This window comes from Epinephelus lanceolatus, chromosome 17 (assembly GCF_041903045.1).
Source record: "Epinephelus lanceolatus isolate andai-2023 chromosome 17, ASM4190304v1, whole genome shotgun sequence".
Classification (NCBI taxonomy): domain Eukaryota; kingdom Metazoa; phylum Chordata; class Actinopteri; order Perciformes; family Serranidae; genus Epinephelus; species Epinephelus lanceolatus.
Window position 1 is genome coordinate 12,066,358 of NC_135750.1, and position 27,830 is coordinate 12,094,187.

The 27,830-nt window shown below is 42.8% G+C and overlaps 2 protein-coding genes across 6 annotated transcripts in view; one reads left to right on the top strand and one right to left on the bottom strand.

The window, feature by feature from the left end:
- mmrn2a (multimerin 2a) overlaps positions 1-8,234 on the top strand; it is a 45,366-nt gene extending 37,132 nt beyond the window's left edge. The window contains exons 8-11 of the mRNA XM_033613466.2: positions 355-822; positions 1,086-1,449; positions 2,939-3,415; positions 4,901-8,234. Of these exons, the coding sequence (XP_033469357.2) occupies positions 355-822; positions 1,086-1,449; positions 2,939-3,415; positions 4,901-5,295 (1,704 nt within the window). The 3' untranslated portion in view covers positions 5,296-8,234. The remainder of the gene's footprint in view (positions 1-354; positions 823-1,085; positions 1,450-2,938; positions 3,416-4,900) is intronic.
- The window catches only part of LOC117248223 (ubiquitin carboxyl-terminal hydrolase 54), a 78,711-nt gene continuing 53,417 nt past the window's right edge, over positions 2,537-27,830 (bottom strand). For 4 of the 5 annotated variants that reach the window (XM_033613055.2, XM_033613058.2, XM_033613054.2 and 1 more), the window contains 13 exons: positions 25,957-26,659; positions 25,396-25,526; positions 25,107-25,271; positions 24,276-24,395; positions 22,792-22,978; positions 20,841-21,733; positions 20,409-20,503; positions 19,509-19,625; positions 16,312-16,564; positions 8,806-14,492; positions 7,501-7,578; positions 4,883-5,300; positions 2,537-3,342 (listed from right to left, as the gene is read on the bottom strand). In XM_033613055.2, the coding sequence (XP_033468946.2) occupies positions 13,888-14,492; positions 16,312-16,564; positions 19,509-19,625; positions 20,409-20,503; positions 20,841-21,733; positions 22,792-22,978; positions 24,276-24,395; positions 25,107-25,271; positions 25,396-25,526; positions 25,957-26,659 (3,269 nt within the window). In that variant the 3' untranslated portion in view covers positions 2,537-3,342; positions 4,883-5,300; positions 7,501-7,578; positions 8,806-13,887. The remainder of the gene's footprint in view (positions 3,343-4,882; positions 5,301-7,500; positions 7,579-8,805; positions 14,493-16,311; positions 16,565-19,508; positions 19,626-20,408; positions 20,504-20,840; positions 21,734-22,791; positions 22,979-24,275; positions 24,396-25,106; positions 25,272-25,395; positions 25,527-25,956; positions 26,660-27,830) is intronic. The other variant, XM_078160737.1, reaches the window with a different exon arrangement.

Below are 27,830 nucleotides of genomic sequence, written 5' to 3' on the forward strand. Positions count from 1 at the left end.
AAACAACGTTTTGTGTTGTCTTCACTTAAACAACTTACTCCATGGACTTTCTATTTCCACATACAACATGCAAGGTACCCTGGGTGTGTTGGTTGTTGACGTTCTGGGACACCATAACAAGTTCTCTTCTTTCAAAATACCCTTCCGTTTTCACAGGAAAGAAACCAAATTTTGTGGTATGACCCAACTAATGTAGCCGACGCAAAAACGCTGATGGCCCTGTCAGAGCCAGTGTTATCTTTGTCCGTTCAGGGCTACACTCTGGTCCATTTCTGCCAATATATCACCCTAAATCTTGCACACGGGACTGTTAAAAGATGGATTAAATAAATGATTGACTGTGTTGCTGTGCAGGTGGATGGCCTGATGGAGGACATGGAGGTGACCTCTGGGGACGTAGAGCAGCTCAGGCGGGACTTCAAGGACCTGGAGAAGCAAGTCAACCGGACGGCCCGGACCACTCAGATCCAGTACATGGAGACGGGGCTGGAGGTGGAGGCGGCGAAGGAGGTGGTGCTAAGTCGGGTGGACGAGCTGGCGAGGAACCTCAGCCAGCATTCCGTGCGGCTGCAACACTTGGACTCGGACGTGGACTACGTGTTTGATGCCTTGTACAAGCAGCACAACTCGACCGGAGACTGCGACTGCAAAGGGCTGAAGGCCGCCATGGCTCAACTGGAGGGGGGCGTGGCTAACGTGACGGAGCTGGCCAATGAAAACAGACTGGCTCTGGAGGAGGAGAGTGGTGGAGGGGCGGGGCAGTGGGGCGGGGCCGGTGACTGGGAGCCAGCGGTGGAGGCACTCCAACATGGCCTCCAGCAGGTATGGAAGATAATCCCTTGTGTAGTTCTCTAATAAAGATACTGACACGATATATGTGACTTAAATTTGATTAAAAACTACAGTGACCTGCTGGTTTAGGACATTATTGAGACTTTTTTAAACGTGGAAATATATATTTGTGTTTTTTAAGATGTATGTCTTCAGTAGAAACCAGTGTGCGTGGAGCTGAGAGCCACAGACAGAAAGATAGACAGTATTTAAACAAACTCTGCCATATATTTATGGCTGTGCTCCTCCTGCAGGTAAAGGAGTCTCAGGCCTCGGAGCACAGCAGGACCAGGACTCTAGAGCACAGCCTGGCGCAGCTGAGCAGCTCAGTGACAGTCAGTCTAGCCGAGGTCTCCGGCCTGAAGGATGCGGACAAGAAGCTGGTGGAAAGGATGCAACACCTTTCTGCCTCCTTCAACTCTCTGCTGAGAGACGCCATCAGACACAATGACCTGCTGGAGCTGCTGCTGGGCGAGGAGGTGCTGGAGTTCCTGGAGTGGCCCGTCCAGGACCAGGAGGCCCACTCCATCCCGGCCCTGAAGGAGCAGCTGAGGCTCCTGCAGGAGCAACTGAGTAGACACGACCTGAGCATCACCTCCCTGCTGGGCAACAAGCCAGGTATGAACCACCAGGAGATGCATTTACTCAGCTTACTTCGGTACAATTTAAGGTCCTCAAGTTTACTATTTCCATTTTCTTTCTCTGACAAAAGTCATAGAATAGTATGTCAAAAGTAATCATGACAAAAATCACAAAAAGTTCACAGTGTGGTACATCATAAAAATATAAAAGGTAATAGCATAATATGTCAAAAATATCATTAAAAACAAACAAAAAAAATCATAATATAGTATGTCAAAAAAACATGAAAAAGTCACAAAAGTTCATTGTAAAGAATGTCAAAAAAAAATCACAAAAGTAATGGTTTATCAAAAAAAAAAAAAAAAAAATTACAGAAGTCACTGTGTAGTATTTTTTAAAAAAAAAAAAATCACAAAAAGATTTGGTATAGTATGTCAAAAAATCACTAAAAAACATTTTTTTAAAAATTATAGTAAAGTATGTAAAAAAAAAGTCTATAGTATGTCATAGAAATATTTTAAGAATTACAAAAGTCAGAGTATAGTTGTTGTTTTTTTCTAAGCCATGGAAAGGTATATAAAAAAAAACAAACCATTAAAACATCACAAAAAATGTCTCTGTAAAGGCACAAAAAAGCCAAGAAATTATCTAAAAATGATCCTAAAAAAACTTTATTAGTCCGAACTTGTTCTTTTGAAACTGCTGCAGTCAAACACAGCTCTGTAGCACCATCTAGTGGCCACTGTTAGAAACGAAAACAACTCCACAACCAGAACTGTAAAGCAAATTGTCATCTGATACAGTCCTGCAGAAATAAAACCAGAGGCTGCAAATTGAAACAAAGTTTGGTATATCTGAGTATCTACCGCTTCACTGGGTACAAAGTGAAGGTGTCTCTGCCTGAGCTGGCAGAAGCTGAAGTAAGCATGCTCACATTTAGAATTTCATGTCTGTATTTGATTTCTAAAATCAAAACCAGCTGCCTGCCTGTAATATTAAGTTTCTCCATTTATGGTTTGAGCCAAAATCTCAAGGCACACCTGTATCTATCACGTGTTATCACTCTTATCACGACATGTTTGTTTTTATTTCCTAATGTCAAATAACAATTGACAACCAACTCTTACTTATGAAATATTTATTTACAAAATGATTTATAATAATTAATTTTCAACTTTTTAAAATTACATCAAAGCACCAATAATACATCCATTCAAACAGAAAATAATGTAAGATAATGTAATGTGTCACACACTAACAATTCCCTCACACAAATTGGTTCCCTGTGAAGGTTTCTTTTCAATCAAATTAAAAAAAAATTTAAAGGTAGTTTGCCTGTTTATTAGGAAATGGGTGCACACAAAATACTGTTACATTCAATTAAAAATTCATAACTCCTTGTACGCCTTTATTAGATTTGAAACAGCAGAGAAATGTTGTGATTAATTACACAGCCAGCATCTTAAACCTCTCCACCACCAGCTCCAGTTTCTTCTTTAACTATAATCCATTTTCCTGCTCCCAGGAGACAGAGAGGAGAAACCGCCTGCTGACCAGCCCTCCTCCTCCGACTGGCTCCCTGGCAGCACGAGGAGGAGCAGCGGTGGAGTGCCAGCCCGGGAGCGCCAGCTGCTCCTCCACTCTGAGGCGAGGCGTCTGGGCCACGGTGGAGACGGCAGCGATCTATGGAACCTGGAGAAGACAGTGGAGGAGCTGGCGCTGAAGGTGCACCGGCTGGAGGAGAAATTTAATAACACCTCTGCAGAGAGGGAGGCGCCGCCCAGTGGTGTGGAGGCCAAACTGCAGGCGGAGGTGAGGTGGTTGAAGAGAGGGCTGGAGGAACATCTGAGGATGTTCAAGAACGTCTTCAGTAACGCTGATGTGCTGGCGGGGTCTGACGCCACGCTGGAGCTCGATAAAGTGTGGCAGCTGGTGAAGAACAAAGATAAGAAGAGAGGAGGATCAGGAAGAGGAGGAAACCATCGGAGCAGGAGGGAGTCAGGTGGGTGCACACTCAATTTGTTCTCTTAAACCTTTCTCTTTCTATGAGGTTTGGTCACACGTGCTTTAGGTTGGATTTGCCAAAATAGCAGAGTCTTAGAATGTAAAAACTCAATAATAAAGTCAGAGTAGTTTGTCATAATAATGGAAGTGAAGGAATACAAATGTCAAAGTATTTAACTAAAAATCACAGAAAAATATCACGTCATACTTTGATATATCATAAAATAAATTTCTTAAAGTTATAGTATACTATGTCATGAAAAAGTCGCAAAACAGTCATAGTATACTACATGTTAAAGGAAAAACTCATGGTATATATGTAAAAAGTCAGTTTAGGATGTCAAATATATATATTTAAATAATATAAAATTGAGAATCTTTATAAAAAACTAAGTAATAAGTCACACTATAGTACATAAAACCCTTTATAAACAAATCATGAATACAGTATGTCAAAAAACATCTACAAAAATCAAAATGTAAAAAAGTAATTATGTTCAAAGTTATAGTATAGAAAGTTAAATTACAGTATGTAAAAATCATTTAATAAAGCAAATCACAAAAAGCCATGGTAATGGCTGCATGGTTTCAATAAAAATGTATGATAAAAATATTAATATATTGTGCATAATAAAGGAGTCATGGTATATTATGTCATAAATAATCACAAAGTAATAGCAGGGTACATTATATTTTTTTAAGTCATAGTATAGTCATTTAAACAAATGAGAAAGCAATAATAGATTACATTTTAAATTTTTCAAATAGTCACAGAAAAGTGTCATAGTATAATGTGTCAAAATATCTAAAAAAAAAAAAAAACCCAAATCATAGTAACATAAGTCATTAAAAAAGTAATAATTTGGTACACATTTTTTTAAAAGTGTCATAGTATGGCTTATAATAATTTTAAAAAGTCAGTGTAGTATCTCATAAAAAAAGAATCACATGAATCACATGAAGTAATAATATGGTACATAATTTTAAAAAGTCATAATAGTGTATCAAAAAAATAATTCTAAGTCATGTTTTTTTAAAAATCACAAGTTATAGGGTCCATGATCATTTGTCATAGTGTAGTATATCAAAAACTATCACTAAAAAAACAAATCATAGTAAGTCATAAATAAAATCACAAAAAGTTATAATTTTAAGAGTCATAGTATAGTATGTCATTAAAGCAACTCAGAAAAGTGTCATAAAAAACACAAAGTAATATGGTCGATTATAATTTTTTAAAAGTAGTCATAGCATGTCATAGAATGGTATATTGGTCAAGAGTCATCTGTCAAAAGTAATGATACATTATGTCATCAAATCTCACAAAAACAAAGTCATAATTAATTTGTAATAGTCTTTTGTGTCTTTGTGGTTGTTTTGAGTAAGTGACACGAAAAGACCTCAAAGTTTTCTGTCAGGAACAAATCTGTCAGTCAGAGTCGTTCACCTTAAACAGGTACCTTACCTTTCTTTGACCTTCCAGGTGTTGCTCCCGTCCCGCCCGGTGACTCTCTGCTGCCCATGGCTGGACCTCCTCTGAGCGTCTCTAACGGCATCATCATGTTTGACACATCACTGAACCAGGGTCAGTTTTACTCCGACACCGGCACCTTCACTGCTCCGGTGAGTGGGCTCTACCTGTTCGTCCTCAACTTGGACCTGAGCCTAGGCCCCGCCCACACGGCCCTGAGGAGGGGGTCAGGTGGAGCACCAGTGTCACTGCACCACCGTGAGGTGACGGAGGCAGGGCTGGTCACCGGTGTGGGCCTCCTGCCGCTGAGGGAGGGGGAGGAGGTGAGGCTGGAACTGAAGGGAGGAGCGTGGGTGGAGTCAGAGGACAATGTGTTCACCGTACTGCTGCTCCATCAGACTACCTGAGGGCGCTGTGGACCAAAGACACTGATCAGAGACTCAAACATATTTCACATGAGGTTTTAACATGCTGAAGTCCAGTTGGTGGAGGTTTAATGCCAAAGCACCTTACAGTGTCATCAACAGGTCAGATGAGGTGGAGTCAACCCTTAAACTAGTCAGTGCTGATTAATGTGTGACTGCAGGGTGAGAGCCAGACCAACATGTCACACTACAAGACGTCTGGATCAAATTTAAACAATTAAACTGAGATGAAACTGAATGTTCTCAATTTTCTTGTTTGGCTCCTTCTAGTCGCTTCAACTGCAGTTTCAATTTCCTTCTTTCAGTGTCTTTGTTGTAAGTACAGAGCTGGAGTCAGGCCGTTGTTCACCTATCCAAAGTTTAAAACACAATAACTAGCACCTCTACAGGGGCTGTACACATGCTGCGTTTTTTGGCGCACTCACCAGAGCAAAGCTGTTGCAGCGCACACACGTTTCCAAGCACCTTTTTATCCCCAGGGCGAGACGTTTGCACCCTGAGATAAACGGAGTTCAACTGTGGGAATGCGGCAGCACACATCGCATGTTGAATCTGAGGTTGCTAAGCGATCATCACCAGCACTGTAATGTGGTCCACTTAAATCCTGAGTGCAGAGCTGATCTTCTTCCAGGTGTTGTTTTGTGAGTGTGTACTAGGCCAAAAATATTGACAGATGTAAAGCTCTGGCAGCCCTGCACTGAAATTATGAACTTGTTCTGCGTATTTACCACAGACTGATATTTACAGAAGAAATGTGTCAGCTGTGATTGGTTGTTCCTCGTCACATAACATGCGATGCACACTGCTGCGTTCCAAAAGTTGAACTCTGAACTCACAGGCGCGCGTAAATGATAGCGTCGCTCCAGTGTTTGAGTGCACAAAAACGTGTCGTGTACACGGCCCCTAACTTATCATAGTATTTCATTTATTTAATGTGGACATGATCAGAAATATGAAAAACAGTTTGGAGTTTTAATAAGTTATTGTACAAAAAAAAAGTTCTGTGGTTTTACCATTCCTTTTTGTGTCGATGTTATTAATTATTTGACCACTAACAACTAAAAAGAGATTTAATACAACTAAATCAAGACTCAAAATGACCACAAACAATTCACAATGACTAGAAAGATACTCAAAGGATTAGAACTAGACTAGACTAGACAACCACCGGGACAGTGGACATGACTAAAGGCTGTTTCATAGTCGACTCAAAGGCACACAGATGCAGACGCATTTTATTGATACGTGACGCATGTAATACCATGCGTTGCCAGCAGGGGTGATAATGCAAGCGACGTACTTGAAATGAACCACTTTGTTATTCACAGAAGAAGCAGGTCTGAAATATGGCGGGCGAGGAGGGAAAACTTTGCGAACTCGTACGGGCACACCCCCATTTACATGACAGTTCTAGTGCCCTGGACTCAAGATAGCAGCACTAGCTAGCCGGAATGTACCGGTGACTCTGCTACCCCCTACTGCGCTAGCGATGTACTGCATTTCAAGTGTCGCCCGCGTCGCTTGCGTTGACTATGAAACGGCCCTAAAACGGATTCAAAATGCCCACAAAGAGACTAAAAAGGATTAAAACTAGACTGAAAATGACCAGAGACAACTCAGTGACTACAGGATTCAAGATGATTAGAAAGATACTAGACTCAAAATTACTAATATGAAACTTAAGATGACCACTAACAGACTCAAAATGACTAAAACCAGACCCAAAATGATCGAGATACTCAAAAGGATTAAAACTAGAATCACAATGACCACAAAGAGACTCCAAACACCCACCAGGAAACTGAAATGACTAAAAGAGACTCAAAACAACCACAGATTGCTTAAAATGACTAAAACCAGACCCAAAACTAAACTTATGACCACAAAGAGACTAAAGACATACTCGAAATGATTAAAACGAAGCATAAGATGAACACAGAGACTGAGAATGATGGAAAAAGACTCCAAACGACTTAAAATTACTAAAGACACTGAATGACAATAAATAATAACCAACCACAGAGACTCAGAATTAGATGAGAAATCGTTCCAGCTTATGCTAAACTAGGCTAACCTCGTCCTTACTCCTGCTCCAGAGACATAACTTCCTGTATGTCGAGCAGAGCAGCTACAGTGAGAATATTATAAGTCAAAAGTGTTTGAGTGATCTGTTTGGTGTCTGCTTACCGTCACTGATGAATCTTCAGCTTCCTCATTGTCATCCTCAGAAACAAACCTGACCACAGATCAGCTGCTGCCGACACACTGAGGAGAAAGATAAACATGTCGTCATATCATCTGTCTTTTAAGGGATTTGTTTTTTACTTTCCATAAAGAAAATATTTGTATGTGTGATGTTTGTAAAGTACCAGTATAAAGCCATTAAACACACAGAGCAGTAAATATATATTTATATAAGGGGACAGCTGAGCCGTTTGTTGGTGTAAACAAAGTGATGAAATGTGTTTATAGAAAAGTCTGATGATAAAACATGTTATAAAAAATAATAAATATAAAAAGGACAGAGGTTTGATTCTGAGCTGAGGGTGAATTCTCGCTGTGTAATATTTGAATGTAAAGACAAAAACCGATGTCCAAAGAAATGATTGATGTGCATAAATTCAATAACTTAAGACAGTCCTGAGTAACAAACTAATATCCAGCAGGATTTAGACTGTGACAGACCGTAAATCTCCGCTAATTAATGTGCTTCAATACAAGCTTTGACACGGACTGAATGAATGAGGAAATGAAACAGCGTGTAAGAGGGAGGAGACAGAGAAAAACTCAGGGTCAGGACTACAACGGTGAGAGATTTTCCCTGTACGCTAAACTCAGAAAATGTTGCAGTGTCACAGCATGTAAGAATTATTATTCAAGTTTGTGTAAAAAAGTCTCCTAATAAAGTTGAGATTTTCTGACCAGTTGCAATTCAGGTGTTAATTCAATACATTTTTGTATTTTTGTATTTTTACAGCTTCCAAATAAATAAATAACCAAATGGATAAAATAAATAATTTTAAAAATCTGATAATTATTATATGAAGAGTTGATTTACAAAAACAGATAAATGCCATTCTTAAAATTAATTTAAAAAAAAAACAAAAATGATTGATAATCCTGTAAAAAAAAACAACAGGTGTTATACAAATAATTTTTTTGTAAATGAACTCTTCATATATCGGCTGATAATTAGTTTAACTTGTTGACGGGTATGGCTGCTTCCAAATAAAAAATAAAAATAATAATTAGATAATCATTATATGAAGACTTAATTTGCAAAAATTGATAAATGCCATTATTAAAATCAATAAAAAAACAAGATATGACTGATAATCCTGTAGGAAAAAAATGTGTAAACAAAGTTGATGTTTTTGTAAATGAACCCTTCATATATCTGATATCGGTTTAACATGTTGACGGCTTCCAGATATGTTAAAAACAAAAAACAGCCGCCATAACAGAGATACATGATGGTTTGGTTTTACTCACTGTTTGATGACCCACGTGCTTCACTTGGTTCAGAGTTGACTGATTTGCAGGATGTGTGGAGAGATGCAGGATGACGCCATGAACTGGTTGTCTTGACTGTGGCGTCCAAAAAAATGAAAACAAAACTCCCCAAACAAACAGGCTTTACAAAAACAGAGTTCAAATCAATCTGGTATTAAACTTCATCAAACAGTTAAAACTAAGATTAACCAACCACGCGGCGGTTAAAGACTGAAACTCCGTGGTGTCTTCCATCCACGCTGCACACTCACCTCAGCACACCTGGATGCAATCAAAGGTTCCCGGATGCTAGGTCAGGTGGTGCGTTAGAGTGACTCAAAAAATAATAGGAAACTAGGAGTTACTAAAACGGCTCTAACAGTGTATCCCTGAAATGTGAGGGGTCAGTTGGTAGCCTATTTCTGCCTGAATAATGACTTCAAGGATTAATCGATTACCAAAAGAGTTGCCAAGTCGACACAAGAAAATGTTCACATTGTACGTTTCCTGAGACCCTGTGTCCTCATTTGGGTTTACTGGACCTTCATTTTGCCCGACTGAGGCCTCATTAGTGGACACTTCTTTTTGTGTTATCTAGTGGTACTAAGTGCACATTACAGTCATCCATGTTAAAACAAGATGGCGGCCATCTGTGCCAGTCTGCAGCTGATCCTGACACAAAAGAGGACAAGGTCCAAAACCTAATCATGTTTAATGGTTGAAACTTGTTTATTTATGATTAAGAACATTAGTAGTATGATATGACAACACATCTGACAAATTTCGGTCATCAGGAGGTGGAGACAATGGATGGTGTGTCACATAGGTGAGACACCTGTCAATCTGCAGACCACTGTAAGAGATCAACAAACAACAAAACCAGTTGCTCCTTGGCAACACTTCGCAGCATTTCCCCCAGTATTATTGGCACTGAAACTAAGTGACCTTTACAGACACATCATGGTGTTTCCTAGCTGTGTTTAAGCCCCGAATTTGTGTTTTTCACTGACTTTCCACTTTTGTGGGTGTTTTAATCAAAAGATGATCTTTTCCTGAACATAACCAAGTAGTTTTTATGCCCAAACCTAACCACATGTTAACCACCGTGTTAATAGAGGTTTCAATGTATCTGCTACAAGTGTAACATATCAGTGTTTGCAGAAATGTTCAATGTTAACATTTTTTCTGGTGATTGGATGACTGCTATTCGGTTGAAGGACTTGTAAAAGGTAAATTAATGCATCAGGATGAGAGGAAACAAAGTACATGAAAGTATTTAGCCCCGTTTCCACCAAACACTTTCGCTATGGTACCTTTGAAAATTAACCCTTCAGACATGGTACCTAGACCCTAGCGTTTCCACCACAAACAGTACCCTTAAATGTGGGCGGGGTTGTTGTCACTCACTGCTCCGTCCAGCACTCACTGTATTTCCTCCTTTATCAGTCTGCACCTCGTTTATCGTACACAGAACGAGGCTGCACGCCGACATTTTCAGAACAAAATAAAACAGGCTGCAGTGAGAGTCTCTCTCCGTGGGGTATTTAAGAATAGCAAGTTTGTGCATTTAGTCCTTCTCAGGCAAGTTCAGGGGTTTAGTGTTGCTGGAGCCCACAGGAACTACTTTTTTCCCTCCGAGTGAATATATTCTGTCACATAACCCGGCCGAAATTTATATACATAAACACTTGAGGATCCACTCATTACTAAAAGTGTATGTTGTATAAAAACTAAAGTGATGGTCAAAGTTGTGAAATTTAAGGTGTGTTGATGGATTCACGTCGTCAACTCATGCACTGAGTAACATTACAAGTAAACGTTCCACCTTAAAAGTCGTCGGCAGTCAGCCCAGTGAATTAAGTTATTTTTTCTCAGACTCCAGCTGCTGTGAGAGGCAGCAAACATCCTTTCATTTTACAGTTACAGTTTAGGCTACTACTAAAACTCTCCACAGTATGAACGGTGGTTACATGAGTCTCAAAACCAGCCACAACTCAGCCCTGAGCAGAGTGACCATCCTCTACAGTCAGACTGCAGTGTTCACAGCTCCACCTTTTAGCACCAGAACGGGGCTTTAGTTTCAGGTGTTTGATGTTGTGACTGAGCAGACAAGAAGCTTCAACAGCTGATGATTTCCTGCTTGAATATTTTTTTTTAAAAAAGTAAAAGACACTTAAACTTTTCCTTTAAACATTTTAATCATCTCTGTTAACTCTACAGTGTAGAAAAATAAGCATCAAAAATATACCAAAATCAACAAAATAAAATCTGGCGAAGCAAAAAGCAAAAAAACGAAAAAACCCATCAACTTTGAAATGGTGAAAAAATAACTTCATTACTAATATTATAATGAACTCGGGTCTGGTCTGAACTCAGCACTTAGATTAAACTCTGACAGGAAGTCTTCTTTTCAGAATAAAATCAAACAGCAGATAGAGAATCAGTAAATCAGTACGAAATGATCAATTCATATTATTATATCATAATCAGTATCTAGTAATCTGCGGAACAACTGCAGATGAAATGATTCGGAGTGAATATTTAACTTCAGACTAGACTTGGGTTTGTTTGTTTTAGCTCACCTGGAGCACCAGACGGGTGGGGTCACTGGGTTCTTGGCAGTAGGACAGATCAGCTCTGCAGAAGTCACTCAATCCGTTATTAAAACAGCATTCCTGTTTTTCTTTCGTTAATCTATGAAACCAAAGTCGTCCGAGTACAAAAACAAGCCGATAACGAGGAGCGTCTCCCTGAACAACGGGAGATGTGTCAACAGAAACCAGCAACAAGCACATGAAATAAATCTATCAACACTTCTGAAGTGCACTAAATCAGAGTTAAATGTTGCTGCGCTAAAAAAGATCTGCATATATCATCGTTACAATAAATGTACACCAAAGTCTCTCAAGGCTATAATAAAACATCATGCTAAATATTAGCTGTCAAAATAAAAGCTTTAGTTATTAATCTCTAACAGCCTCGTGTACAGTATAAGAAGGCTCCACATCCCAAACAAGGCGACTAACTACCTTTAGAAAATTAGACTATAGTAGGAGAGTATATTCAGGTAGAATAGTTTCATCTATGCACAACTTAGTCTGACAAGCCTACAAAAATAAATAGAGTAATAAGTAGAGTAGATTTTATATTCGGAGACACAGACGGCGGCAAAGAAGCAGCTCTTCTACTTCCTGTCGTGTCTCAACGTCCTTCATGTGACACCTGCTGCCTGACACATCGATCGTCACCTGAAGTATCTGGAGCTGTTATTCTCCTCCTTCCACGTGGTGTCAGATTCACTAAAGCAGAAGTGATTAATCGACCAGTCAAAAAAATTAATCTGCAAAAATTTTGATAATCACAAATCTTTTTTTTTGTTTTAAAGGTATACTATGCAGGATTGTCAGCTACTGTCTGTAAACATGGTCACCAGTGACAGGTCACCAGACTATCACAGGGCTGACACACAGAGACAGACAACCACACACATTCACACCTACGGACAATTTGGAGTCACCAATTAATCTGCATGTCTTTGGACTGTGGGAGGAAGCTGGAGTACCTGGAGAAAACCCACGCACCCTGCATAGTAGACCTTTAAAAGCCATTTGTATAACAATGAAAATGTCCAAAAATTATCTTTTATCCAGCTTCACTAATGTGAATATTTGCTAGTTTTTTCATCCTCTCTAACATTAAACTGAATATCGCTGCTGATTTGACTGAGGGACATCACTATTTCCCGACATTTTAGACTAAAAAATTACTTTAAAATTAATTGGGTAAATAATTAAATTAATAATTAAAGGGTTTGTTAGTTCTAATAAAAACTCGAGTCAACGGGCTTTCAACACTTTGCTTCGCATTCATCATAATTTCTGTCATTTAGAAATGAATCACAAACTATAGATACATACATACAAGTTTAAATGAAATGTCATTCACAGCTGACACACACTTAAAAAGTGTGCTACTATTAGCTGTAGTTAATGACTTCATAAAATCACAATAGCACATACCATTTCAATTTGTATTCCTCTATAACAGGCTACAGCATCAAGAATGAAACCAAATAAAAAAAAATTAAAAAGGCCTCAGACGGTTGAAAATAAATCTGTCTATTCATCTAAAAATTAAGAAAACAATATCTTCAAACACAAGGAGGCATCTTCAGATGGCTCACACCAAAAAAGAAGCAAATCCTCACAAGTGAGAACCTGGAACCGATTATTGTTTTTGATTTTTGCTTGAAAAATAGCTCAAAATAGTTGTAGATTGAACCAGTCGTTTTTCCAGCTACATACCTTTACTCTTCTTTGTTTCTTACCATTTAATAAACACGTTGTTTATGCTGATTATGAATCTGACACCCAGCAGATTGAGACTAATAAGTCCTACCTGTTAAATGATTATTGATGTGTCAGTTTTTCTCATGTTTCAATCAAACTTTATCAGTTTGAACAGAGAGCAGATGAACAGCAGTGTCTTCATCATCACACTGCTTTGCTTTCAGTTCTGTTCTTCTTCATCATCATCATCATCATCATCATCATCTGCCGACCTTCTCATGGTCCTGGTCTGTATCACGGTGCTTTGTCTTGATTAGAAATCTAAATGTGCTTAAATCCAGCAGACATTCATAGACTGTGTGTAGCAGATCTGTCTGTGTGGTGTCATGTATTTTGTGAGCGTCCAGACTGGGGAGGACCAGGTGAGCAGGCTGGGAACACAACGTGGAGAGTAACGGCGGAGATTTGTTGTGAGCAGCTCCTTCTCAGAGGAAACAGATGCAGGAGAGAAGAAACTATAGTGAAGTTCTTTAAGTGGCAGAACTCTGCGAGGCCATCTTGTCTGTTTCCCCGGATGAAGCTGCTGCAGCCGACCAATCACAGAGTTTTATTCCAAAGTGAGATATCCACCAACATAACGATGGGATTTTGGGCAGCATCGGATTTAAAGAAACATTGGCACATTTTAAATACAAAAAAAAAGAAACTTTATCTTGAGACATTGGGAGCTGGACTCTTGGGAGCTGGACTCTTCTACTGTGGCGTCTGCAGGGCACGGGAGCCTCAGGCCGGATCAGCTCACTGGGCGGAACCGAGCCACGTAAGCGCCACAGGACGGGCAGTAGGGGCGTGATGGCTCAGCAGGAAGCTGCTGGCAGAGCGAGCAGAGGTGGGGGTCCCTGCGGGGCCGGGGAGGCTGGTGGGAGTCGGTCCGCTGGAGGGGCAGGTGGTGGCGGGCGGTACGCGGATCCCAGGAGGAGCTGACAGTCCTGTAGTCCGCATCACGGCGCCAGTCGGTCTCAGGGGGCACATCCAGGCGGAGCGGCTGGGCAGGGGCCTCCCCTGGCACCCTAAGGTGGTGCGGAGTATAGTGGGTGGACCCATTGACTTTAATAGGTAGCGATGGTTGCCGGTAGTGACCGTTAGTGGCGGTGTTGGCTGAGCGGCGAGGGTGGGACAGGGTGGCGTAGAGACTCTGTGGACCTGGCAGTGGGGGGGCAGGACCGGAGCTGGCTCTCGGTCTGGGGAGGGAGGAGGTGGAGGAGGGAGGTGGGGCTCGGCGAGGAGCTCGGGGCAGAGTGCCGTAATTCAGCGCGACGCTGTGGAGGCTTTGACCTGAGAGAGCCTGATGCCTGTCAGGCACAACCAGAAACTGCTGCTGGATGCCTGGTCCAGATCCTGAAGAGGGGGAGGAAGAAGAGGAAGAGGAGAAAATGGGAAAAACAATCAGAAATGCTGTAAACAAAACCCTGACTATGGGTCGGCTCCATTTCAGTGCGCTGGTGCGCCGCTTAATTAATAGCGAGGGCCGGAAAGACCGTTTAAATGGAGTGTAATCTGTCAGTCAGCTTTTCCTTGTTGACAAATAACTGCCTGCATGAACAATAACATTCATAATATGATTTTATGTTAGCCTGAAAGAAAGTCATCGGTTCTCCGTTTGATCAATATCTCTTGTTTGTTTAGACCATGTGCTCGTGGTGATGTAAACACCTGAAATTTAGCAGAGAATCCAGCACATCTGCCAGCTGCAACGACTGTCATGTGATGTGCAAATTCCACCTACTTGGCACACCACAGAAGTACGCTAGCGTAGTTATGGTGCGTACCCACCTGACACAGTCCATCCTCAGCCAATCAGAAGCAACTAAAGGTAAATGCTCTGAATCTTGTTGAACTTGTTAAGAAAAAGCTAGAATTTTTTAAACTGACAATAACTGAGTTAGTGTGTAGGATTCAGTGGCATCTAGCAGTGAGTTTGCGAATTGCAACCAACTGAACAGCATCCCCTCACCCCTCCCCTTCAAATAACCTACATTGGCTTTCACTTCAAGGTTAAAATGTGAATGACCCTTTCCTGTGTTTGGTTTGTCTGTTCTGGGCTTCTGTAGAAACCTGGTGGTACAACATACAGTAGCGCATTACCTGGAAGAGGTCCAGCCTCCACTGAGGATATGTAGGACTCATTCTAAGCTAACGAAAACACAACAATTCTTAGGGCTCTTTCACACCTACCTCATTTGTGTCCAGACTTTTGGACTTTTGATCCAAACCAAAATTACAAGTGTGAAACCTCCACCAGACCAAACAGCCGGACCTTGGTCTGACAACTAAGGTGGTCTCTGTCCCGATCAAACTGAAGTTGGTTTGGTTTTGTTTCTGGTGTGAAAACGTTTCCTGGGTGGCTCAAACTTTTGGACCAATTACAGAAAGTTTTTTTTGCAGGCTATCATTAAGTGATGGGAGCCCTGTAGTGCGTCATATGTGTTTGGTTTAGTTCAAAGCATAACGGCAGCTGCGCTCAGAGCAGACAAGAGTTGGCGATTGCAGCAGAGGAGAAATTAGCAGTAAAGATGTGAAGTAGTTGTAAATATAAAGCGTTTAGTTTTAGTCTGAACATCTGACCTTTTCAGACAGTTTTATTTAAACTGAGGTTTTCTTTCAGGGAAATTGGACCCCTGACAACTGCTTCTAACCTCAACTAACTAAACTCTCAAGTAACTGTCTAAGAAATTTACAGATTACAATGGTAGCAGATTAATCAATTTTTTTTTGCAGGGAACTACCTAAGAAATTATTAGTAACATTTTCCCCAACATGAAGTCTAAATATTCCTGCAATGCCTTCTCCACACGGCCAGGAATAAAATTCTACTGGATAAATAGTACATTATTTATTTACACTCAGGGTGGTGAAACCTCCAAATTCCCCCAAAATAACAGAGGTCATAATTTGTGTAGCAGTCACTGATTATATAAATTCATATTAGATATTTCATTTTGAAACTTATACTTTTGCTGCTGCATAAATCACCACATCATGAAATTAGTGAGCTGATACAAGGATCAAATGTGTTAATGCTTGGTGAATTTTAGACTTCTGAAGGACTTCCTGTTGTGAGGAAACACCAGGAAACTCTCATTTGTTGGTGGTTGTGGTTTCGGTGGTGCTGGTTGAGAGTGGAGGTGAAGGTGGAGGTGAAGGGCCAGCAGGTTACCTGAGTGTCCCCAGGAGGAGAGGCCCGAGCTCGGGGGCCGTGATGTCTGCAAGGGAGGGTGCTGTGAAGGATGTGCAGGAGCTGAGGGGCCGTGGTGTCGGGGTTGTTGGAGGAGGTGGTGGTGGTGGTAGGAGTGATCTGTCGTGAAGGAGGTGGAGGAGGAGGGGATGTGCAGGGAGGAGGTGCTGGGGCGACGGAGGAGGGAGGAGGAAGAGGAGGAGTGTCTGAGAGGGGGCCTGGGCACAGAGGGGTCCTTCAGGGTGAGGAGAAAGAAAAGAGATGATAAAAGAAAATGATGATGGAGGTAAAGAAAGGAATAACAGGGAGGAGATGTGATGGAGAAAGATGAAGGAGCAACAGATGGAAAAAGATGGGAGCAAGAGGAAGGAAATGATGCAAGAGAAAATAAAGATGTGATAGATGAAGAAAAGGATAAGAGACGATGAAGAAAAGCGGGATGGTAAAATGAAAAAGGACAGGACACAGGACAGAAAATAAATGAGAAATTATGAATAGAATAAGAAGACAAAACAGACAGAGGGGAGGGGGTAAAAATAAAAACAAGTTAACATGATGGAGGGAAAACCATGAAAAATGACACAAAATAAAATCCAGTCATCTGTGAAAACCTTGCATCTTTAAAGGAATATTTCACCCAGTGTTAAGTTGAATTAATGATAAATATGTTGTTTTTCTTGCATGCTTCCAGTAGATGGTGTTAAGTTCCACATGTAGTTCAGATCCCTGTCGGAGAGGAATGTCTATTTGGGAAGTACTGAGTGTACGACTGGATAAATGAGACTTGGGTTATACTGCTTTTTTTTGGATTCTTTATTTACCTTGGAGGCATGCAAGAAAAAAAAGTTTTCTTCACAAATTCACCGTAACAGATGGAGAGTAGCTGACATGCAGTTGTCATTTAAGGGTTGAAGTATTCGTTTAAATGCAAGTTTTTGTTTTCTAGAAATAAAAGGTGAGGATGAGTTCTCTTCTTCACTTTAAACCTGCAATAACTCTGAGTTGAGCTGATATGTTGAACCAAACAGCTGCTTATTTCAACACCTGGCGTACGCAGGTCTTTTAAACGCAGGACAACCTGCTAAAAAGGCATTAGACTCCTTTCCCATTGCCAGGAGACAAGCATGATCTTCTGTGTTTCTTTTTTTCCAGGTGTGTTGTGTTTGATGTCAGGAAACATGCCAGAAAATGAGGTGAGTAAACACTAGAGAGCAGCAGGAGCGTGGAGGCCAGTAAAAATGGTTACGGTGGTAACTTCTTTTCTATATCTGGTATTTATTTAGTCTCTTGTTCAAATAGGACAAAGATAGACGGAATTAAAGGCTGAGATGACAAATAGTCACAGAAGTTATCAACAGTTGTGCCGGAAAAGGTGCGTAATGCTTCCATCACTGCTGATCAGAGCTGGAGGCGTTAAATGCCAAAGCCTTCTGCAGAGTCATTTGTCCATAGAATTTAAATTGATTGTAACGTTTCCCACTGAAGACGAGAGCCAGATGTAAGTGGGTTTTTTGTCCAGTGGGAAAGGGGCTTTAGGTTAGAGGTGTAGAACATAGAGATCTATCTATCTTTGCATCAGCAGTAAATTATAAGTAAAATTGTAGTAGAGGATGAGTTCTTTAAAAGTGCAGTGAATAAACAGCTGTCTTGAGCAGAGCTGATTTGTCTTCATGTTAGCGTTTGAATCATTTATGAGGATCGCTGACTGCAGGTCAAAGTTCACTTTGTTTTTAGTTTAATACTCCATCCATTTAAGTTTTAATGTTTCAGTGGGTGTATTAGAGACACAATTGGCCCTCCGACATTCAGAGGGAGAATAAAACGCTCCGGCTGAAGTGAAACATCAGGATTCCTCCCACAGACGCTGATATCCGGAGTCAAACCTCAGCTGTCGGTTCACATCAGGCCGGCTTCGCTTCGCAGCGAGCGCAGAGGTTAAAAGCTTAATGGAAGAACTAAATCAGTGATCAATCTTTAATGTGCTGGCCTGAGGCGATTCCTGAGGGCTGAATACAAGATGGCTGAACGCCAGCGGCAACAGAGAGGGGCACTCTAAGAGAAGCACAGGCTGCTGCTACAGAGACCTGTACAGCTGTTCAGAGTTTCATACGTTAACAGGGTTTCGCACTGAACGTTTTAACTGCTGTAGAGATAATTAGCAACAAGTAGTGTGCTCCACATCAGCAGCAGGAAAGATGATTGTACAGAATCATTTTTTGATTTCACGCCATTTTATTATCTACCCAAGAAAAATAAGTTCTTACATATAGGTGTTGCTTGGTTAAAAATGTTCTTTAAAAAGACACAAAGGACCACCACATTTGTTAAACAGTGTGTCTCAGTCACAATGAAATAAAAAGCCATTAACCATTAATAAGTTAACCAGCCTGAATATTTTTGACCGTTTACACATGTTGGTTTATCGTTCAGCTTGCTACTCTTTAGTTTACTGCACTGTGGCTACTTTACTGCTGGCTAGCCTTGTGAGCATGCTAAAACATAGTGCTCAGTGCCCACCCTCCAGTATTTCACTGGTCAGAATTAGCCATAGTCACTCTTCAATGCGCACCATGTGGGTGTGGTGGGAGTTAGGTAGCGCCAATGCTCATTCAGCTATCTGCTTGTAACCCTGTCGGGACCCAACAGTACTGCTGTGGAACGATTAATTGTGATTACATGGACATGAATAACCCATTTATGAGGCTTATCCTGGTTATGATCATATTCAGGATACAGTATTTACATGTGAACAGAGAAACCGGGTTATTCATATTCCCTGGATATATCCTGGTTTCTTTCAAAGTACTCCAGCTAGCATATTTGGGTCTCTCATGAATGGATTATAGTGTTTATATGCTCAAACACTTATACAGGATACTCTACAAGCACCCTCTGTTGATGACACATCCTTGATTACAATGGTTCTGACCCAAACCAGTCGTTGCACAGGCAGGTTCACAAGATAATACCAAGGTTTCAAGAGTCCTGAACAGAAACAGATCAAGACCCAGAGCTAGTTGGGTGGACAAGGGGTACGAGTGAAGAGCAGAACCTGAACCATGCTGCAGTTACACTGTATGAACACAGGGTGGCAACAGGATGTTAAAAAAATAATAGACAGAAACATGCACACAGCTGTTTGTGCGTCTCTTTTTATGTGTGTCTTGACTGTGACTTACACAGCTGTGGGAGGGTCCAAGGTTTTGGGGTCGTGACCCGATGACAGTTCCACTCAGGCTGCGGGCGATGCGTCGCAGGTTTTCTGCGCTGTAGTTCTCGTCTTCACCTGATGGCGGCTGCACAGAGGTTGAAGGTCAGAGGTCAGCAGGGAGTAACATTTTTAAATACTTTACTTTTTCGAGATAGTCCTGTCCCTCCTGGTATCAAAGGTTCAGTTCATGCTTGGACAGTATCCCTAATTCTTCCTGATAATCTTTTGGACTAAACGATTAATTGAGAGTGTAGTCTGGAGATTAATTGATAATGATAAAATAATTGTGTGTGACCTCCTCCATTGTTGCCTCATATGTTGTGTGAAACTTTTGACTCTGCCCTCAAGTGCCATCTACTGGCTGTATCAATGCCATCATAAAGGGCGCATGGTAGTATGAGGGCAGTGATATTTACAATGTTTCAAACTGACAAATCTATTTTCGTAAAGGAAGGGAGCACAAATGAGCCTCAACAACTGAGCAGAAGAGAGTAGAAAATATTTAAGTATATGATTTAGATCATTCACGTCTGGTAGAAACCAAGTCTGTTTAAAAAGAGATCAGTAATCAGGGCTGATATTTATCTGACAGATCAAATGAAAGCTCTAAATGCTCGCATCATTTATTTAACAGTACATGTTGAGAGTATTTACCTCAAACTTCTTTACAGTCATTTAAAAACTGCAAAACCTAAAATGTAATTAGACTGAAGTCACAAATCGCTAATGAGACCTCAGAGAGGAAACATTAACAAAAGAAATTGAGCTCATGGAGCTGTTTGACAGCCGTGAAATTGCTTCACACAGAACATGTGTAAAACAATTATCGCAACACACACACATAACACACACACGCAGTCAGTCGTACCTTATGAGGTGTAACCGGTGATCTGTAGGCATATCTCTCGATCTCAGCCGTTGGAGTTTTGGACCGTCCAGATCCTGACAGCATTCTCCTCACACCTAAACACACATATACACACACACACACATCATTATGAACAGCAGATGCAGTAGTAACAGTACCATTGTGATGCAGCATTGCAGCACCACAACTGAATCACTGGTGTCACTTTTCTTTAATCTGTTTCTGCAGATCTCAGGGGGACAGTAATCCTGACAAACCAGCCACCTGCTTTTATTACAGCTCTGACTTTTGTTGACAGCAGCCTCAATCAGGAGAACAACTGGACTGAATTACAGGTAATACTTCTTAACTGCACATATTTAACTGTTGCTCATGGAGGTTTTTGAACATGTGAGCTAACCTCTGACCTGAGAGAAGCCGCGTATTTCCTACCTGGTTTGTTGTTGGTTGGCTGAGGACTGACTCCTCGGCTGCCCCGGTGCATGCTGGGAGCCAGCAGACTGGCCTGGTACAGAGAGTCCAACTCCGACAGCTCCTCACCGGGCAACGCCGCTCCCCCTGCTCCTCCTGTAGCATTCTGAGAGCCGTAGTATCTGTTGACGTTTTCCGCCCAGCGCTCCACAGGTAGGACTGCTCTATAGTCCTGACTGGGGGGCGGGGAGGAGGTCCGACCAGGCCGGCTCGCAGGTGGAGGTGGGGGGATGTTGGAGGGGGAGTCTGGTGGTGAGTAAAGGGACGAGCTGATTGGTGGGTCAACGAGAGAATCAACAACATCAGGTGGGTCTGAGTGTAAGCAGGACCAGCTTCTGGTTGGTAAGGAGGATGAGGGCGGGGCTAGCCTGGGTGTGGGGCTAGACGCACGCGGCGTGATCAGTGGGTGTTGGGGGTAATATGGCGCCTCCTCCATCATCAGATGACAACTGTTGTTGGTGCCAACAGGTGACGGGGGCTGGGCCTTTGCTGAGATGGAGATAGGAGGCGTTCTGGTCCACTGGGGAGGAAGCTCCACCTCCTCAGGTGGAGGGGGTGGGGCCAAGTCTCCCGGGGGGCTCTGCTCCCAGCTGTCCACGCACAGGGCAGGCAGGGACCCGGTGTTGGAGAGGGGCTTCCCGATGCGAGAGCAGGGGCCTCCGGTTCTGCTGCTCTCCCTGGGTGAAATTGTGGGGGCCCCGGCACTGGAGGTGGAGTCAGACAATGAGTTCGTTTGTGGAGGGAGGGGCTTAATGAGGCAGGGAGAGAGAGGCGGGGCCTGCTGGTCCAGACAAGGAGCTGATTGGTCACCCTGTCTCTCCGTCAGAAGTATTTGGAGCGGGAGAGGCTTTTCACTGCAGAGAGAGAGAGAGAGAGAGAGAGAAAGAGAGAGAGAGAGAGAGAGAGAGACAGAGAGGCGGGTGAGGAAGTGCGTGTGTGTGTGTGTGTGTGTGTGTGTGTGTGTGTGTTGGGCTGCAGTATGTCTGAAACAGATGGTGTCATTCGAGAGCTCAGGCTGGTTGTTTGTGTGTGTGTGTGTGTGTGTGTGTGTGTGTGTGTGTGTGTGCGCGTGCGTATGTGTGTGTTTCGGAGGTTGTTTCCTGGGGGTGTCACCAATCTTTCGCTGTGGCTCACACTCTGATTGAGCCAGTTGTCACGACAACACTCTTGTCAGCAGCATCTCTGAAGTCCTGTCAGTGCCCCTTACAGGCTGCAGTGGACAGTTAACACTTGAAATTGTGGGACACAGCAGAACAAACAACATGCTGATGATTTTATTATTCTTAATAGGGGTTTATGAGTCACGATGGCGTAGCTTTGGTGGCTATACATAAACATACCACAGCGAACCACAGGGATACCACGTGGAGATCTGTGACTGAGAAAAGAAGGTAGCACTCCATCCAATCCACATGCTGAAGTTTCCTTGGGCAAGACACTGAACCAAAAATTTGCTCCAAATGGCTGTTCAATCCATGTGTAGGTGAATGGTTACTGAGTAGCAGGTGGCACCTTGTGTGGCAGCCTTGGCCACCAGTATGTGAAAATGTAGGGTTTGCTAGCAAAGGTATACTGAATGTATAAACATGCTGCTTCTGCTTTTTAATGATTAGAACAGTGAATAAAGACCTATCCTGCTTTACAGGAACAGTGGAGGGAGACAGGGAAACATTTCCAATATTAAAAAAGCTATAAATAAATCCAGCTCATTGATCGTACCTGGCAACGTGGACTATGGTTGCAGTGGCAGAACTACATTAGATGAGCCTCATGTAGCAGCTTCACCAGATTGTAAATCCTTCTTAAATTGAGACAGAATGTATCTGAAGTTTTAACAGCTACAACACTTCACACACAACGTTGTTGAGTGCTACTGCTAGTCCTGATTGGTTGAGCAGACTACAGGTGGTACCTGGGCTGTTCCTGCAGCTGCTGCCCCTCCTCCTGTTGTTGCTGCGGTTGCTGTCTGCCTGCCTCTGAGTCCTGCTGCTGCTGCTGCAGTTGCATACGTTGCTGCAGGCTGCGGGCTCTCCTCATGCAGCGCTGCAGCCGGCTGTGACTACTAGCTCCGCCCTCAGCCGCCACCAGCTGCAGTTTGGCTGCAGCCAGGTCACATGTCAACACAAAATACAAAACAGAAAGGAAAAAAAAGAGAGGAAAGAAGAAATAAGGAAAAGAAGGATGCAGAAAATAACTTGTTATGATGATTTCATGCAAAAATCTTAAAAAGCAAATATACACCTGACAGAAAATCAAATATCAGACTGCTGACATGATGGTGATGTGACCATGTGTGTGTGTATGATGGGAATGGTAATCATGGGAAAGATCAATAACTCAGGTTCTCAATGATGAAATGGTGAAATTATAATCAGATAGAAAGTTAAATTAACAAAACTATAACCAAACATGTCAAGCTGAACTAACTCGCACCAGGCTGTCAGTTAAAGAATCATTCTGGTTTATTGCAGCTGGAATCTCCGTAGTTTTGTCCATCATTTCTATCAGTATTAATAATACTGTACTCTGTATACAAAGTGATCACTAAAACTGAAACCTGAGTAGTCAGAGGAGAATCAGCTTTGACCTACTGTACTTACTGTAGTTGTGTATGCACAGCTTTCCTGAGCATGTCACTGTGTTTCCAGGTATTAAATTGGTGAATAAAATGTTATTATTACTGTAAGAAATTATTAAACTACAGAAATCAGAGCAAAATTGTCATAAAGTGGAACTGTTCCTTTAAAGTGCCGCCCAGCATCAAGCTGCTGATAAGTGACACTGCTCTGATGGGCTCTTATTTAGAGGAGAGGAGGCTCGGCTCACCAGTCTGCTTCTCGTCCCGTTTTTTGTTCCCTTCCATTTTAAACGTTTGATGCATTTCTTTAATCTGTCTGTTAATGTCTCGGCACAGTTGTGCATTTTTTCATCTGTTTTTTGTCAGTTTTTAATCAGTTGTGTGTGTTGTACTGCAGTGACGACAGACTGGTGGATTCTGGACGAGGCTGTGTGTGTATGTGTGTGTGTGTGTGTGTGTGTGTGTGTGTGTGTGTGTGAGTGTGATTGACAGATCAAACGAAATGAGAGAAAGAGACTAAATATTCAGAGAGGAAAAAATAAAAACTGTATAGGAGTGTGTGTGTGTGTGTGTGTGTGTGTGTGTGAGAACTGACGTCGAGCAGTTATCAGCAGGCCACTGTGCTGCCTCTGGTTGCCATTAGCAACCAAGCAGAGGGTTGGTGGGCGGGGGTGCGGTGACCTCATTCACAGTATGACTATTTGGTATGAGATACTGGGTGTGTGTGTGTGTGCGCGCGCGTGCGAGTGTGTGGGGGGCAGGCTTGTGTTATGTATAAAGTGGAGGGGGTGGGGTCACTGGGAGAGGGAGGGGCTTACAGACAGCTTCGTTGACCGCCGACAGCGCAGCGGCGACCTCGCCTGCCTGCTCCAGACGCACCGACTGGTCCAGCAGCAGCTCCGCCTCCGACACACACCGCTCAAAGCTGTCACTTTTACCTGCGGATGAACACACACACACACACACACACACACACACAAAATTAATGATTCTGCAGCTTGGTGAAGGGAAAGATGCCGAGGCATAAAGCAGTGTCAATATACAACTCTGTGTTCAAGGCCAAGAGACACATGATCCAAAATGCACCTTTATATTTCATATATGGAACAAAACCTATGTCAGTCTGCTCCCAGACTGATGTCAGAAAAAGATTATTTATCTACTGAGAGCAAACCCTTAGAAAAACTTATAGTGGACGTTAGAGAAAGTCAGCTCAAAATCCTAGATTTTTTTTTTTTTTAAACTACAGAAAAACCTTTAAATCCTCAAATAACATAATACAGATATAAAATGAAGAGCAGCCAGCAGCTGAAAACACACACACACACACACACACACACAAAAACACAGGCTTTATTACAACGCGGGTCATTCTGTCTTTTGTGTGTTGGCTGAGTCAGGTCATTTCAGCTGCTCAATGAGGAACATTCCTGTTGTCCAACACAACACACATCTGCTGACCACACACACACACACACACATACGCACAAACTGAACACAACTTACAACAGTTGGGTGACAGCTGGATCACTGATGGACTAAAATTTATTTAAAATATGAAGGAAGTTTAAGAGTCCCGTTGACTTTGCACTATTAATAATAAGATGTAACTGAAAGCATTAAGTGTGTGTGTGTGTGTGTGTGTGTACCCTGTATCTGCAGCTGGTCCAGGTCCAGGTACTTGCTGGGTCGGGGGTTGAAGCCGAGCGCCGCTTCCCTCTCCTTCTCCTGCCGGCGCTGCTGCTCCTCCTCCCTTGCTCTCCTCTGCACCTCCTCCTGCAGCTCGTCCAGCTCGCTGCGGCCTGCAGGGGTCGCTGCTCAACACACACATAAAGTCATTGTTGTGAACTACAGCTGGGCATTCACTAAAGCAAAATTTTAAAGTCAAAGGACAAATGCAAGCGGCAGCAAAGAGATGTGAAGTGAGGTGTGTCGTACCGAGGCTCCCCCTGCTGGAAGAGCTGAGCTCCTGCAGCAAAGCTCCACTGCTCTTTGACCTGATGTTCTTCCATGACGGTCCTGAGGAAGAGGAGGAGGAGGAGGAGGGAGGCTTCTTCATAACACACTCCCTGAAGAGATGAGAGAGAGAGAGAGAGAGAGAGAGAGAGAGAGAGAGAGAGAGAGAGTCATGTACACGATAGATTACATTTTTTGCACATCGAAGATTCAAACTAGTCTTCAGTAGTTGGGGCTGCTGGTAGTAATGCCATATCATTATCATTATATTGTCAACGACATGAATCTGTTTAAGTAACTTCTCTACATTCATTCAAACTGCCATAGGATGCATGAGATGACAATATGGCGTAGGTATGTCATGCATAGTTCTGTTTCAGACGTTATAGTGTGTAAAGGCCCAAAAATCAACATTTCTTCTATTAACATTATTATGTTTTTTTATGCAGTATCAGAGGTATTTCCAATACTGGTATGGGTATCGGGACACCTCTATACATCAGTAAACAAACAGCACAGGATCAGGACCTTGTGTGTGCTCACCTGTCTCCCATGTTCAGGTCGAGGCTGACCGGGCTGCTGCTGTTCCTCTCACTGCTCTCATATCCACTCTCCATCCTCTGGATCAGCCTTGGAGGAGGAGGAGGTGGAGGAGGCAGGTCTGCACGTCCTCCACTTGCAGTTCCATCTCCACCTCCTCTGTGGCTGCTGGAAGCCGTGGGTAGAGTCCAGGAGGAGCCGGGCCTGACAGGCCTCACCTCCTCCTGGGCTGGTAAGGAGGCGTCTGCTCCCTCTAAGGGCGGAGCGACAAAGTCGTCAGGGAGGGAGGCTCCGAGTGGGCTGTATCCTGCCTGCCTTCGCCTCTCACGGTTGAAGATGCTATCGATGTTAAGCGCCTCCCTGCGGGGCCTCCATGCTGGCCGGTACCTCCCTGACCCTGCTCCCCCTGAGCAGCTGGACTTGGACTCGCTGCTGGTGCTGTCAGCCTCCCAGTCCTGGGGCTTACTGGAGGAGGAGCAGGGATTGGTAGTGGTGGCAGGGTAGAGGTGGTTGTTGGTGGAGGAGGCGATTTCAGATGAGAGGACGGCAGCCGGTAAAGAAGTGGAGGAAGAGGAGGAGAGGGGTCGGCTGTGGATGATGTTGCTCATGGTCTCCTTCAAGTCTCGGAGGCGACTGGTTGAGGATGAAAAAGAGGAGGGAGGTTTGGGAAGGTGACGAGGAACCTGCTGCTCCTTTAATGTCTCTCCTGGGAGGAGGAAAGAAGAAAGCAAAAGAGAACAGAAAGAGAGAAAGAGAGAAGGAAATTGGGTGAGAGGAAAAAAAAAAGTGAAGGACAAAGTGAGAATATAAAAGCTAAATACAAAAAGTAGATGAAAGGGAAAGTAAGATTACATAGCATGACTGAAAATGAATGAAGGAAGAGAACGAATGATCTAATATGAATGAAAACTAAAAAAAAATGATCACAGCAACACAAGTTTAACTGTTTGTATTTCGAATCTTTCTTTTTTAAGACTTTTTTATTTATAGGCCATATCACCTACTTTACTAGAAGTCACCGTTAAAGGCCGACAGATATGTTTGTTTCCAGGTTAATAGGCTCCATTTTAATAAGTTGGAATCTTACTTTCCCTATCTCAAATTAAAGATACACCTGTCAGCCACAACATTAAAACTACCGACAGGTGAAATGGATAAAATTGAACATCTCGTTACAATGCAATGTTCTGCTGGGAAACTTTGGGTCCTGACATTAATGTGGATGCCACTTGACACGCATAACCCACCAAAACACCGTTGACACCAAGTACACTCCCTCATGGCAACGGCACTCGTTGATGGCAGTGGCCCCCCAGCTGGACAATTCGCCATGCCACACCGCAAAAATTACTCAGGAACAGCCCGAGGAACATCGCAAAGAGTGCAAGTTCCTCCAAAATCCCCATGGCCCAATCCAATCGAGCATCTGTGGGACGTGCCGGAGCAATTCTGATCCATGGAGGCCCCACCTCCAAACCCACATGACCCAAAGGATCCACTGCCCAGTGCACCAGTGTGTGGACAGAGGACCTCTGGGATGCCAGCACCTCCTAAAAATGCTTTATTAGATTAAGGATTGTGTAATCTGGAGGCCAGGTTTGATGCCTTGAGCTATTTGTCACCTTCTTCAAGCCATTTCTGAGCAGTATTTATAGTGTGGCATGGCGCATTGTCCTGCTGTGGGTGACAAAGTGCCGTTGCTATGAGGGGGTGTACTTAGTCTGCAACAGTGTTGGGATGGGTCGGGTGGTACTTGTCATTCACATGAATGCCAGGGCCCGAGGTTTCTCAGAAGAACACTGTATTGACATGAGATGATCGATGTTATTAACTCCACCTTTCAGTGGTTTTAATACTGTGGCTGATCGGTGTATTGG